Below are 12624 nucleotides of genomic sequence, written 5' to 3'. Positions count from 1 at the left end.
AGTAGTAGAAGCTTTCAATCTGATATTTTCTTCCTCCCTTTCTTTCCCTCCAGTTGATATTATTTTGAAGAAATGACAGCTCCTTAAAAAAATAGGTCTGTGGGCACCTCTACTCTAGATCACAAACTTTGAACATTTTGTATACCATTATACTAGGGTAGGGGCGGTGCCCAGTTCCTGGGAAATACTTGTAAGTGTACTTGCTTGTCCTCGCATGGGTCAGCCAGCCCTGCCTCAAATTTGAATTAATATTAATAGCCAGTGGAAACCAAAAAAGCAATGATGGTGAACTTGTATGTGCTTGTGATAAAGTAGTACCCTTTCTAAGGTATTGGGTTTTTGAGAATGTTTCTTTGCTCCTGCTTATACAGGGCCTTCTGAAGACTTATTTGAAATCTGAACCAGCATACTGAATAGTCCCAAGCATTTCTGTGCCCTTGGGCAAATTCTCACTCTTTCTGTATGTGGATGGGCTCTGGGGGTTATATATGATTCTACCCAAGGGCTCTTTATGTATTTGATAAGGCTGGCCTAAAATTAGGAAGCTTTTCTCGAACTCCTAAAACTTTATGTTTTGGTCTCCCTGCTGATTTTTTCGTCAGTTCAAAGAGCATTCATTCTTGCTTTCCTCTCCTTTCTTTGTCTTCTTACCTAGAATGAACACAAATGGATCAGATGACCCTGAGGATGCAGGGTCTGGTGAAAACAGGAGAGTCAATGGGAGTAATTCTCCGTCACTCTCAAATGGCGGTTTTAAACCTTCTAGGCCTCCGAGACCTTCACGACCACCTCCACCCACCCCACGTAGACCTGGTATGTGTTCCAGCCTTCAGTACTGTGATTGTAAATAATGTTCTCTTTGGGAATTGATCCTCAGGTGTCAGGAGATCCTTTTGTGTAAGTTTTCTGGCTGTATATTTACAGCCAAGAATGATCTTTCTATATAGGTAATCAAGAAGTGCCTCTTCCCTAAATTTTCCTACCGGGGTGAAGTTACTGCGGCAGTGCTCTAGTGAGAATGAAAATCGCATGTGCATTGTATAAAGGATAGACAGTACAGATTTAGATTGCAACTTTCTTGCATGGTTTGTAACATATAAGTATGTCATACGGTCAAGAATTTGGTTGCTCATTACCATTATATGCTTTAAAAGGGCAATTAGTGAGTGGAAAATAACACAATGGTGCTATAAATGATATTCAGATTTTAAAGCAAAAGTTATATATACAACAAATGAAACATATTTTATGTGGTAAAAATGTAAACATCTACAGGTGAAATATCCCTTTTTCTGATTAGCCAGAGCAAATCTTTAATCTTATCTTTTATTATTTCCCTCTGCTAGCAGTTGGACAGGGAATGCAAAGTAGTTAAACCAAATATTATTAGAAAAGTAAATTGGTTGTCCATAAGTCATCTTTTAAAACAAATTTGTATTTAATTATACATCTTCCCCTTATTCTGTAAATAATTGTGTTAATGTATTCCAAGTCTTTAATGCTGTATAAAGGGTCTGCAAAAAGTTCATGGAAAGATTCATATTATCTTTTCACTCAATTTTTCTACGAGCTTTTTGAGGTACCCTTTTTTCTCTCTTCGTCATAATATTGCTGACTTCTTCCAGGAGTTGTTTTGTCAAGTATGTCTTGAAGATGTAATAAGTAATCAATAACTGTTTGTAAGAATATTGCTTATTAGTCAGACCTTCTGTATACATAACCAACAACAAAAATTGGTCTCTAACCTGAAGGGTTTCATAGGAAAGCAGTTTTAAGAATCTGGAAAATTACTAAATGAATTTATAATATCAAGAAATACTAATGCTTTCCTATTCTAAGTTTTTATTTTCTGTGGCATCAGAAAATCAGAATCTGTATGTGCTTTGCAATTAATAATGAGACTGAGCAAAGACCACAGTAGTGTGGTGGTCTTACAGAGGGAGGGAACATTCCTAGGGCTGCAAAGTGGAGTGGGGGGGAGGGTGGTTGGGGGACAATTGGGTGGGGATGCAGGGTATAAAAGCAATTTCTGGTAATTTATATCTCATGAATATTCAAAATAATAAAAAAAATAAATAAGAATAAGGGATGTTTTCAGAAATGTCAAAAATAGTAATAATAATAATGAGACATAGGGTAGATGGGACCCAAGAAGTTGTGAAAAGTCTGTTAAGTGGGAACATTGGCTATTTTTCATTATTTTCTTTAAGTAATTTGTGTATCTACATCTTAAAATTTATATATATCATCTACCTTTTTATTTCTTAAAGTTAAAACTCTATCCTGAATTTAGATTTCAGAGAATAAAAGATTCTTTTCCTATTTTTCCCAAATCTTTTATAGCATCTGTCAATGGTTCACCATCTGCCACTTCTGAAAGTGATGGATCTAGTACAGGCTCTCTACCACCAACAAATACAAATACAAATACATCTGAAGGAGCAGCATCCGGATTAATAATTCCTCTCACTATATCTGGAGGCTCAGGCCCTAGGCCATTAAATCCTATAACTCAAGCTCCCCTCCCACCTGGGTGAGTGACGTTTTTTGGTTAACATTTGTTTTCTTTAGGCTGCTGCATATATTCATTAATAAGAGAAATAATACTGAACTTTATTCTTTCAATAACAGTCTTCACAAAATTGTAACTGATTTTTAGGGGGTCTGGAGTCAAACCAAACAAAGAAAGCTCACCACATTTGAAATTTCCCATCTCATTTCCAGGGCAAAGTCGAAGAATATATTTTTTTATTGAAGGACTCTGAGCTATGGTTAACCAAGGCCAAGTAGTGAAATAGTCACCTAATTCAGATTGCTTTTATTGGAGGGGGAGAAATCCCTTTTTAGAATCAATAATTTTTTCCATCATAATGTCATTATAGCAATGTAACAGATAGTTTAGGAAACTGAGAAAATTAGTACTTACAATCCCATTTTAATTTCTACCGTTTATTTTAAAAATTATACTTTTCAGTATAGTTGTTATACATATATACATTGTGGCATTTAACTCAGAATGCTGATCAAAATTAATTGGCTGATAAATTAATAAACTCTCATGATGAGAATTTTAATTGATACAAGGATTATATTATTTGTGTTGGTAGTCAGGCTATTTTCCTTTTGGAAAGCCTACATGGGAAGCCAAATTAGAAGGTTGTTTGTGCAAAGGATTAGCACAAAGAAACTGAATGCTCTTGGAAGTCATTGGTACTTCCATGCTATGATAGTTTACTCCTATTTTCTTCAATTTGGGGATAAACCTGCCAAGGACAAAGAATACTCAGATTGGCGAATCTGCACACTTTCTCCTTTCTACTGTACAGGGACACGTGATAAAGGCTTATTCTTTGATTTCAATTTTTCTAGAATCCAAACAGGCCATTGCCTTTGGATTAGTTCAGCCTTTTTTCAGGTTTTATAACATTAATTATAGCATTCTTTTCTTTTTTTTTTTTTTTGGTTTTGTTTTTTTTTTTTTTTGGTTTTGTTTTTTTTTTTTTTTGGTTTTGTTTTTTTTTTTTTTTGGTTTTGTTTTTTTTTTTTTTTGGTTTTGTTTTTTTTTTTTTTTAAAGATGACCGGGAAGGGGATCTTAACCCTTGACTTGGTGCCGTCAGCACCACGCTCAGCCAGTGAGTGAACCAGCTATCCCTACGTGGGATCCGAACCCGGGGCCTTGGCGCTATCAGCACTGCACTCTCCTGAGTGAGCCACGGGCCGGCCTATAGCATTCTTTTCTACTCAAGTCCTAAATATACCCTGAGTAGATTGAGAGTGACTTTCGTCTCCTAGGTGGACTGACGTCAAGCCTCTGTAGGAATACAATTTGTCTCCTAGAGAGGACATTTGCATAGAAGAAATCTCATCCACTGTGTGTCATCTTCAGAAGATGATATTTCTTGACTTTTTTCTTAAATTCTGTTGGTATTACTTTATAAACTGACACGCTTATTTGCCTCAGTTCTATAACATGGTCATTTAACGGAAAAAGGCAGCGACAAGATTAAAAAGCCAAGCTACTCACGAAAGTATCCTAAGAGACTTTTTAATTTTATTTCTAAGTTGGGAGCAGAGAGTGGACCAGCATGGGCGAGTTTACTATGTAGATCACGTTGAAAAAAGAACAACGTGGGATAGACCAGAACCTCTACCTCCTGGGTAAGTATCTGAATTAAAAAAGGAAAAAAATTTTAAGGAAAACAAAATTTGCTTATTCAGAATTTTGAATTATATCTCTACTCAATCTTCCCTACACTCCTACTTTTCTCCTGTGAGAGGGAAGTACGTAGCAAAAGGTGGGACACACACACACACACACACACACACACACACACACACACACACACACACACTTATACATACACATACACCCACACCCACAATAATGTGCATACCCTTAGTAATCCTCTCCAGGAAATTTGTGCTAAAGAATAATTCACAGGAAGAAAAAAATATTTGCTGTATTTATTATTTTACTATTTGTAATATCACAATATTGGAAACAACCCTAAACAACCAACCAGGTAGAAATCATTTAGTTATGGGCCAGCCCGGTGGTGCACTGCTATAGTGCGCTGCTTGGGAAGCGCGGTGGCGCTCCCGCCGAGGGTTCGGATCCCACATACAGACCGGCCGCTCACTGGCTGAGCGAGGGGCGGGAGCAACACCGAGGGTTGCGATCCCGTGGCCGGTCCCGGTCCGGTACGGGCGCGACACTGAGGGTTGCGATCCGTTGCCGGGCACGAAAAAAGACAAAAAGGAAAAAAAAAAATCATTTAGTTATTATATGAGCATTTACTTAATTAAATATTTTGCACCCATTTAACATGATAAATAAGGAGGTAGTTGTAATTTTGTGAAAAAGTGCTTTTTGATATCTGTGAAAAGCTATATATACAACTTGTGTCCCTGTTATGATTGTAACAGTAAAAGGAATGTGGATAGAAATTGAAAACTTTTTTCTTAAAGACTGTTTGAGACTTACTCACTGAATATGCATTGCATTTTAAGGACCCAACTAATATATCTTAAGAACTTTTAAGAAATAAATTTTTAGAAACATGTAAGTTCACTTATAGACCAATTAAAAAATGTATAAAAGATTTCAGGTAAATCAAAAGTCATTTCTCAAGGTGAAATCTTATTTGTTTAACAAATATTTGTTTTAATTAGCTTGTTTTCGTTCTGATTTAGCTGGGAACGGCGGGTTGACAACATGGGACGTATTTATTATGTTGACCATTTCACAAGAACAACAACATGGCAGAGGCCAACGCTGGAATCCGTCCGGAACTATGAACAGTGGCAGCTACAACGTAGTCAACTTCAAGGAGCAATGCAGCAGTTTAACCAGCGATTCATTTATGGGGTGAGCAGCCTGTTATATAATAAACTTATAAGAATATTCAGTTTTTAACCCTTTCCTGCATATGTCATTAAAGCACTAAAATGAAGGTATGAGTAGGATGGCAACCCAGTTGTTGCTGTTAATAGGTATTATTTTCAGACTTTGTCTGGAATATTCTGTGTATGTGATCTATTCTTTCCTTTCTGTAATATCCCAAAGTCCAACCTCCTTTTCTTTTCTTTTCTTTTTTTAATTTTTTTCCTTTTTGTCTTTTTTCGTGACTGGTAACGGGATCGCAACCCTCAGTTTCGCGCCCGTACCGCGACTGGCAACGGGATTGCAGCCCTCAGTGTTGCGCCCGCACTGCGCTCAACCAGTGAGCGGACCGGTCTCCATATGGGATCCGAACCCTCGGCAGGAGCGCAGCCACGCTTCCAAGCGCCACACTCTACAGAGTGCGCCACCAGGCCAGCCCCAACCGCCTTTTCTTTTTAATGAAAAAAATTAAAAAGAAGTGAAGACAACTTAAGATTCATGAACAAAAGAATTGTAAAAATAAACCCAAGTAGTTTGAAAAGAATTAAAGCAATTATAAATTTAGTACTTCCTTAATTTAGCAGAGCATTTGAAGACTTAGGTCTAAAGGAACCTGACTCTTGGGCCAAGCCCGTGGCGCACTCGGGAGAGTGCGGCGCTGGGGCAGCAGCGCTCCCGCCACGGGTTCGGATCCTATATAGGGATGACCGGTGGGCTCACAGCACTCACTGGCTGAGTGCGGTGCAGCCGGTCTCAAAAAGGACAAAAAAAATAAAAAATAAAAAATCAATAAAGGAACCTGACTCTTAAGTGATTGTACAGAACTAATGATAGAGTTGAATCACTTTTTAACATTTAAAAGTAAAGTTAACCTAATAAATTATTTGGTAATCTGGGAGACTGAAGAAATTTTATTCCTTATAGGATTATGCTAAATATATTATTCTGGCTTTAGAACTATATTATCTTTGGTATAAAAACATGTGTTTTGGGGGCGTCAAAAATGGTTTACATTTTACATACTTTACAGTAGTATTGCAGCAGTAGTGATACATACACTAAAATATATTAATGCTTTCTTTGCTACGCAATCTTTGGTACTTGGAATTTCATAATCTTTCAAGTAATAAAGTATCACAGATCTCTTCTCTAAACAAAGGGAAATAGTCCTTTGAGAAATTTACTTCTCTGTGCCAAACAAGATGGATTTGAGTAATATACAGAACAGGAGAAAACCAACTCTCCAAGAGTTAAGAAAAAGTGGCCCTCTCCATCACTATGTCTTCCCCTCCACTGGTGTCATCCCTATTAGAATCTATCAGAGTAAAACAACACCATTCATATTCTTATCCTCACTAAGCATTACCTTTTTTCCTTTTCTCCATATTCCTGCTTCTTGAACCTCATCATTATAGTGCTTATCAGTCACTGATGCCGCCAAATTCACCTTTATCAGCAGCCTTCCTTTCACTCCCTGATTGTATGACTAAGATACCTTTCTTTCACATAACAGTTTCTCCTGCCAATTTCTCTAGAAAGATATCACTATATTCCCATTGCGAGTGGTTTTAGAGGTAAAATTAATTTTTGTCTCTTGCCTGCATTACCCTTCTTTTTATTTTTATTTTTTCTGTGCTGTTTTATATCTTCCTTTCTTTCTAAATTATAATTACCTTTGGTATGCCTGGCCAAATTTTTTCTGGGTTTGAATGCCTAGCTTGCCTGCCTTCTTTAAAACTAGTTTCCACATGGGTGTCCAGTGAAAACACAGTGGGCTTTGGAGTCAGGCACATCTGGATTCGAATCCTGGTTCCACAGTTACTTTCTGTATATGACTTTGAGTAAGTGACTTAAACTCATCAAGACTCATTTACTTTATAAAATACATATACATACATATATATACACACACACACATACATACATACACACAGCTGCCTCAGAGGGTTTTTTGGAGGATTCTATAAAGTTCCTAATGTTTGGCACATACTAGATATTTAGAACTGTTAGTTCACATCTCTTTTCTCCCTCATATCCACAACTGTAAATGTACTCTTTATCTCAATTTCTGGAACACCTACTATGTGTAATGATTCATTGTAAAATTGTTTAGTACTCAGTCTTTGGAACTTATTTTTGAATTACAGCTTTTATCTCATTATCTGTGTTCTTTTTTTTCTCCAATCCAAAATAATCTGAACGATGTTCTGAAATTCTTACTCTTTGTTCTTATTAGAGCAGTTCTAAATTACATAGAATTTAAACAGCCTATTTTAGTTACACTTAACATTACCAAAAATTGTGAACTGCAGTGAATGAATTTAACATTAATACCATCTACTTAAAAAGCAGAGGCTGAGAAAAAGTCTGTTTATTTAGTATATGAAGTGGTCTCTGCCAACCACTGTTGTTCTCACTGTGGTTGCAAGGCAATAGACTCTCATATATCCAGCATTTTTAATCTCAGAATGGATAGGATTGTTGATGAAACACTGTGTAATGGCTCTTCCTGGCCGGTGGCTTCACTGTGCATGTCCCTCGTTCATCTGTCCAGGGAAAGCCAGTGGAGTAGGCTTGGGTCTTAAAGAATGATGAAAACAGTTTCTTATGCCAAACTTCTCAGACCTGATTTATAACTCCAGCTCAAACCATGTATAGTGTTTCTCCCTGGCCTCCCTACTCTCACTCGTTTTCATAATTGTGTTTATCAGGAGCAAGGCCATTTCTTGATAGCTCTATCTTCCAAGAGCATTTAAATCAGAAGTGGAATCTCTCTCATATCCTTTAAAACCAGTCAGTTAACCTGGTTTCTGTAATAGGTCAGTGACATGGGGGAAAAAAGTAACAAAAGAGACAGTAGTGGAACTGCTCTAGATTGAGATGTGAGACTCAACCAAATGTAATGTGAGGACTTTGCTTATTTGTTAAAATCAGGATCCAAACAATCAGGCATTTAATTACAGGTTAGGTATTAGATGATAACAAAGTTAACATTGCTTCTTTGCTAGGTGTGATAAGATATTATGATTATGTAAGAAAATTGTCCACAAATTCTAAAGAGGCAAAAATGTAGGGGTGAAATGATGTTTGATTTTTAATTCAGCAAAGAAGAAGAAAAGAGGTAGATAAAGAAGTGTGGCAAAATGTCAATAATTGTTGAATCTTGGTGCCAGTTATATGGGGTTCATTGTCATGTTTTACTTTTTTGTTTTCTATAATAAAATTATTTTTTATAATAAATATTTAAATATTTTTCTATAATAAAAGCAGTTAGATTCTCTTGTTTGTTTAGTTGTCTTACTAAAAAAGAAAGGGCTCAACCAAGACTTAATGAGTAACCGCGTACTTATCTCTGCTTTATTAACCACAGCAAAACATACTCATTAACCCTACACAGAGTCACTATGACTTGTGCTTCTTTTTTTCTAAAGGTTGACTCTTGCTTTCCTTTTATCTTATCTAGTCAAACCTTTCTCTTCATCAGTGTGATAATTGCAAACAGAACTTTAAGAAGTCTTTCATACAGTTCTAGGTCCATTAATACCTTCCATATGGAACACTTTCCTTTTACTCATCTGACAGCCTGCTCTGTCTGCTCCCTCAACACCATTTTCACAATTCTTTGTATATCCCATGTTCTGTATGTGATCTGTTTTCAAGTTACACATGCAAGACTTTTCTCAGCTATCATATATTTGTCTAATTTTTATAGTACTGATGTAGTAAAATTTGTAGCAAAAAGGAAAAAATGGTCATTTTGGGGGTGAGGATTATATATTTGTGTAATATTTTAATTTCAAATAATTGTAAATGTTAAATAATGTTTGTAAAGGGTTTTTTTTTTTTTTTTTAACTTCACCAAAGTATATTGGCATTTGTCTATAACCATGCGACACTTCTCTAAGATGTGAACTCGGTAAGAGTGTGTTATGTTATACATGGCCGGGGATGGTATATCAGAACTCTATGCTTGCTCTCCAATAATCTGTTTTAAGTTGTTAATTTATTTTACCACTTTTTGGTTCTTTTTAGAATCAAGATTTGTTTGCTACATCACAAAATAAAGAATTTGATCCCCTTGGTCCTTTGCCACCTGGATGGGGTAAGTCACATTAGTTTTCTCATCAAATTCTGTTATTTTAAAAATTAGGCATTTGTGGGATGATATTCTGCTCTTGCTTGAGTGAATGTCTGAGAAATTTTTGGGGTGTGTTAGTTTAACTCTGGAGTGCCAAATAGGCATTAAATTCCCCAAATATTCTAAGTTGACTCTTTGATTACAATAAACTTTTATTGGAATTCATAGTTATTTTACTCTTATATTTAAGAATATTGATCACTCAGCAATAAAAAAGGAATGGACTATTGATATACACAACAATCTGGATGGACCTCAGGGGCATTATGCTTAGTGAAGAAAGTCAGTCTCAAAAGGTTATATACTGTGTTATTCAATTTATATAATATTCTCAAAATGACAAAACTAGAGATGGAGACAGATTAGTAGTTGTCAGGAGACAGGGTAGGTGGAAGGTGGGTACAAATACAAGAGGTAATATAAGGGGGTTCTTATGTGATGATGAAACAGTTCTATATCTTGATTGTGGTGGTGATTACATGAATCTATACATGGGATAAAAGAGCATAGAACTATACATTCACGTAAATGAATTCAGCTTTAAAAAGTGGTGAAAAGTGAACAGGGTCTTTAGTTAATAGTAAAGTAGCATTGTCAGTTTCCTGATTTTGGTATTTTACTATAACTATATAAGATGTCACCATTAGAAGAAACTGGTTGAAGCATACTTGAGACTCTGTACAATTTTTACGACATCTTGTAAGTAATAATTATTTCAAAAATAAAAAGCTTTAAAAATATTGTAATCACATTGGCTCTTCTAAAACAAGTTCAGAGTTTGGTTGAGTTGGCATTACCTAAAAGAACAGTATAAGGAGAACATGAGAGAGTGGCAGTTTGGTGCTCTACACTGTGGAGCACATGAGTATGTTGTTATTGGATACATTTGGTATCTTAGTTATTAAAACTTTGTTAACAGACTTTAAGATGGGCCTACCTTACCAGGTTCTGTTTTATAGTGTTATGTAATAGTCATAACACTCTAGTAAGGCTCCAGAATAAAGATGGCAATATTGAAACAGTTTTGCATGGAAGCAAAAGAGAATATAGAGGACCGGCCTGGTGGCACACTCGGTAGAGTGCAGCGCTTGGGAGCGCAGCGGCGCTCCCGTCAAGGGTTCGGATCCCATATGGAGACCGGTCCGCTCACTGGTTGAGCGCGGTGCGGGCGCGACACCAAGGGTTGCGATCCCGTTACTGGTCATGAAAAAAGACAAAAAGGAAAAAAAAAAAAAGAAAAAAAAAAAAAGAAAAAAAAAAAAAGAAAAAAAAAAAAAGAAAAAAAAAAAAAGAAAAAAAAAAAAAGAAAAAAAAAAAAAGAAAAAAAAAAAAAGAAAAAAAAAAAAAGAAAAAAAAAAAAAGAAAAAAAAAAAAAGAAAAAAAAAAAAAGAAAAAAAAAAAAAGAAAAAAAAAAAAAGAAAAAAAAAAAAAGAAAAAAAAAAAAAGAAAAAAAAAAAAAGAAAAAAAAAAAAAGAAAAAAAAAAAAAGAAAAAAAAAAAAAGAAAAAAAAAAAAAGAAAAAAAAAAAAAGAAAAAAAAAAAAAGAAAAAAAAAAAAAGAAAAAAAAAAAAAGAAAAAAAAAAAAAGAAAAAAAAAAAAAGAAAAAAAAAAAAAGAAAAAAAAAAAAAGAAAAAAAAAAAAGAGAATATAGAAAATGCAAAACAGCAAAGCCAAGCCAGTTATGGAATCAGGTGGAGTTTTATCTTAGAGTTACACATATTTCATAATATTGGTGTAAATTCAGAAAGTGACATTTCTAGAGAGTCATGTTGGAAAACATTGGTCCCCAAGATAGATTGCTCTAGCACTACTGAGTAATGGAGGAAAAAATTGACATGTCAAGATCACATGAATCTGGGCAATAAATGATATTGGCTGTATAAGCCTTTGTCTGAGAAATCCCATTGCTCTTTTATTAAAGTTATTTATCCTCAAAATATTCCTGTGAGTCAAAACAGTAAAGAAAAAATAAAAAACATGTATTAGGCCATACTTATAACTGTTATTGTTACTAGCTTGTAACAAAGGGAGGATATAAGAAAATTGTGAATTTCTGTCTTCAACATAGGCTGGCAGTTGGGAGGTAAGGAGTCTTCTGGCTCTATTGGAGCCCCAGAGTGGTTAGTGTATGGTTGGTATAAAGTACTTTAGAAGAGGGGATGTTGCCCTTATGTTGCAAATTGAACCTGACCTCTTAGATTGCATTCTCTGATGTGGATGGCTTTCCCAGCTTTATTTCTAAAGTTGTTGTACAAGGGTACTTCAAAAAGTTTGTGGATAGATTTGTATTATTTTTCAATTCTATTTTTTCAGGAACTTTTTGAAGTACCCTCATATGTCTGTGTAACAGAGGGAGAAATTGAAGCACTAAAGTGATATATTTGAAGGTCTTGTATTTATCCTCTTAATTTTATCGCAGAAAAACTGTGACCATTTTACTCCTTCTCTGGAGTAGCTGTAGGAAAAAAATGCCTCTTGCTCATAGAAATCTGAATTGTGGGCTATTAGAAAAGTTTTTCCTGCAAGCTGGTCCTTGCTTTCTGTATTTATCATTTTCCTCATCATCTAGATCTTTGTCATTTTTACTTTAGCCAACATCACTTTCCTAAAATACTGACTCTAAAGACCTAGTTTATCCAGGTTATTAGCTTCTTGCCCTGCTGTTTTATAGTCTGTGTATTTTTAGGTTTCACATTCCTGAAGTTGAAGTGGTGCCTTCTTCCAAAATGAGTTCATGATTATCCTACTCCTCGAGCTGAGCTCTGCTTTATGACTCTTGGCCTTCAGGGCATATGCCTTATTTGTGGAACCAGTGATAATACTGGTACTGTATCAGATGAAGAGAATCACCCCTCAAGATTGACCCAGGAAATAGAATCCCAGCTGACAGCCTGTGTTTTCATTTGGAGATTGACAGCATTATTTTTGTGACTCTGTATATATTTAATTCCAACTTCATCACTCTTTCAGATTGTTATATGTTAAGACTAGACCACCTTATAAGCTTATAAAACCACCTTAATAAACTGACAGTGAAGAATTTTTTTTTTTTTTGTCTTTTTGTCTTTTTACCCGTGTCCAGCAACGGATCGCAACCCTCAGT

General features: G+C 35.4%; 1 protein-coding gene across 1 annotated transcript; it reads left to right on the top strand.

Moving 5' to 3' along the window:
- Window positions 1–631: 631 nt before the first annotated feature.
- On the top strand, window positions 632–9486 carry LOC103583222 (E3 ubiquitin-protein ligase Itchy homolog; the record flags this gene model as incomplete). The annotated part of the gene is made up of 5 exons (XM_008564602.1): window positions 632–813; window positions 2344–2533; window positions 4064–4159; window positions 5195–5369; window positions 9417–9486. Coding segments are annotated over exons 1-5 (688 nt in total), but the record flags the coding sequence as incomplete, so codon positions are not given.
- Window positions 9487–12624: the final 3138 nt, after the last annotated feature.

This window comes from Galeopterus variegatus, unplaced genomic scaffold, assembly GCF_000696425.1.
Source record: "Galeopterus variegatus unplaced genomic scaffold, G_variegatus-3.0.2 Scaffold20683, whole genome shotgun sequence".
In the NCBI taxonomy this organism is placed as follows: Eukaryota; Metazoa; Chordata; class Mammalia; order Dermoptera; family Cynocephalidae; genus Galeopterus; species Galeopterus variegatus.
This window is presented reverse-complemented; position numbering and strand designations above follow the sequence as displayed.